Consider the following 2,659-nt stretch of genomic DNA (forward strand, 5'->3'; position numbering starts at 1 on the left):
ATAGATAGATTAAAGATCGATAGTGTTCGGTATTAGCTCTTGCATGTGAAAGTAACCTTTTTGTCAGAGTCTTTTCGCTCAGTCCTTTCTTTTATTAGAAGCTATCCTCACTGGCAGATAGGTCCATTATCTTCTTTCCTCGTGTGAAGTGGGTTTCTTGTTTAGTTTTGTGTGGTGTATATACAGGGTGTACCAGAGAATCATCTCTTCTCTCTTCATGACCTCGGAGCTCTCTGGACAGGCAGCGCTGTCGATCCTCTTTTACCTCTCCCTGCGCAATTTGTTTTACTCCAAGAACGTCTTAACTCTGTCCGTCACGATGACTCCTCTTTATCTTCTCCCTCCGCCCTACCGCTAGCTGCTGAGGTGTCTAGACACCGACAGCTAGCTGCAGATACCAACTCAGAGGGTAGACATCCTGATGATTACTCTTCTCATCTCATCTCTCCGGCTTCTTCTTCACAATTTCAGCCATCTTCCCTTCTTTCCCCTGAATCCTCTAATAGAAACTGCAGAAGGTCTCTTAATAAGAAGAGATCTTCAAAAAGAGAAGAAAACCTTAGAGATACCGATGAAGTAGAAGAAGAAGTCTTGTCTCCTCCTCACACATCAGATCTTGAACTAGCGTCACTAGCTGCAGTGGTAGCAGATCCTCGGGCAGCGTCTCATCCAGGAGCCTACGCTTCAGCCGCTGCGGCTGCTACGGAGAGTTTGAAGACACACCCTCTCTTCACTAGATCCCTTGGTAAGTGAGGTGGATTTCTCAACATCTACGTAAACATAGCAAGTGGACTGATGGTTTCTTATCTCTTCCTGCACTTCTTTCTTTCGTTAATCATGAAGAACGTGAGTAGGGATCTTCCTCACGACTAAGAAGACTACGGCTGAGGCGACTCCAGATCTCAAGATGATTAGGGCTATTCCTAGAACGGTTGTCGAGTCCGATGTCTGGACAGTGCTGATCTACGTAGTCTTATATGTATGGACGAATCATTTCTTATGGAGTTCCTTATAAGGTAACTTGTGGGTATTGTTATCTTCTTTAACTTTTCATCATCTTTTTCTTTGTTAGGAATCTGGTCTTCTCCGAGATTTAGAGAGTTTTTTCTCATTTCACCTGCTCTCTAGTATCTTGAGCGGTCTTTATTTGTGTGTCGTGTGTAGCCCGGTGGCCTACCATTGTCATTTGATGTATGAATGGGTAGGCGATACTGAAGACTTGTCTTCTCAAGTTACTCTCACTCGTATAGAGAGAGAGAGAAAGAGAGTTTGGTCTGTTGTCACCGTGATCAAGCATGCATGATGAAAGTATTGCTTACGAGGCAAATCCGCGTCAGTTCGGGTAGAGGTGGAAGTCTTATTAGTGCACTCGGACTATCAGCAGTACTAGGAACACCAGGTTTTTCGAGAAGACCTCTTGAAAATAAAGATGGGAACACTTCTGAGGAAGGTATCTGATGTCTGGGGCTCGTGTTTTATCTTCTTTTTCATCGTTCTTTTTCTTTCTCTCTTCGTCTTTTTCTCTGAATGAATGTCCTATGAAATGCTTCAGAGGGACGCGGTCTGACAGCGCAGTTTTTTTCGGACGAAAGTCTTCTTCACAATGTGAGAAGAGAACAGCTCAAACTAGGCGGGGGGAATGGGGCACAGCCTCCTCTTGAAGTCTTACCGTTCGATGATCGTGTTCTTTCTCGGGAGGATTCAGCCTATCACATTCCAAACTGCGTCTCGTCACTCCCGACACTATGGAATAATAACCCTGGGGCATCTCTAGCTCCAGACGACACGTCGTTTTCATCCTTAACGGACGAAGAGAGAAGACTAAGATATGATAAGAGTAGTAGAATGATGATGCCAACTACAGGGAGAGATCGTAGAAAAGCGGCCCGCTTGTTAAGGAAAAGACAAGAACGTGAAGAAAGGTCACGGAATGTTCATGGATCGGAAAGAGAAGAGACACCATACCGAGGTACAAGTGTAGATGACGACGTCGATCTCTTTTCAGAGCATGATGAAACAATGAGAGATTGCTTTGAGCAGATAGATAACGGAAGTGAAGGAGATGGGGTTGAACTAAAAAAGAGGACGAAAAGAGAATCCCGCGGTCGAATGAATGATCATCTGAAAAAGAATGATGATTCGAAGCATGTCAGTGAGTTAAGCGGAGAAACAGAGTTTGTGAAAGAGTATGAAGAACACATGCCAAAGCTCTTCTTTAAAAAAGGAAAAATCCGAGTGGTCAATTGGAGAGGAGAAAGAAAGAATCACAATAAAGGAGAAAAGAGAAACGGATGAGAAAGATGTCTTTCAGGTCAAAAGATGAAGGCAAAGTAGACTGGTAAAGGATCGTAAGAAAAGGAGTCACATATCGTTCTAGATATCTTCAACTGAGAGAGATAGTCCGTTAATACAGCGACACCGCAGTATGGAAGCGAAGAGAGTTTAAAAGATATTTGGTTTCTCCCCGAGAAGTGGTGTGAAAAGATCAGTATGAGGAGTCGTTGTTTTGAAAATGTTTTAAGTTTGGTTCCGTTTTCTGCGAGTAAATGTCTTTCACTTCGTAGATTTGTCAAGACAATCTTCAATTTTAACACAGCACAACCTATTCTCCCTATTCTACTCGTTCCTTGATACCAGTTCCGTTTTCTGCGAGTAAATG

At 43.3% G+C, this 2,659-nt stretch overlaps 1 protein-coding gene across 1 annotated transcript in view; it reads left to right on the top strand.

Moving 5' to 3' along the window:
- The window catches only part of CSUI_005483 (uncharacterized protein), a 4,478-nt gene extending 1,824 nt beyond the window's left edge, over positions 1–2,654 (top strand). The window contains exons 3-4 of the mRNA XM_068065659.1: positions 187–745; positions 1,553–2,654. Coding sequence (XP_067922362.1) covers positions 187–745; positions 1,553–2,295 — 1,302 coding nt within the window. The 3' untranslated portion in view covers positions 2,296–2,654. The remainder of the gene's footprint in view (positions 1–186; positions 746–1,552) is intronic.
- The last annotated feature ends 5 nt before the right edge of the window (positions 2,655–2,659 follow it).

Source organism: Cystoisospora suis (genome assembly GCF_002600585.1).
Source record: "Cystoisospora suis strain Wien I chromosome Unknown contig_2658, whole genome shotgun sequence".
NCBI classification, from domain to species: Eukaryota; Apicomplexa; class Conoidasida; order Eucoccidiorida; family Sarcocystidae; genus Cystoisospora; species Cystoisospora suis.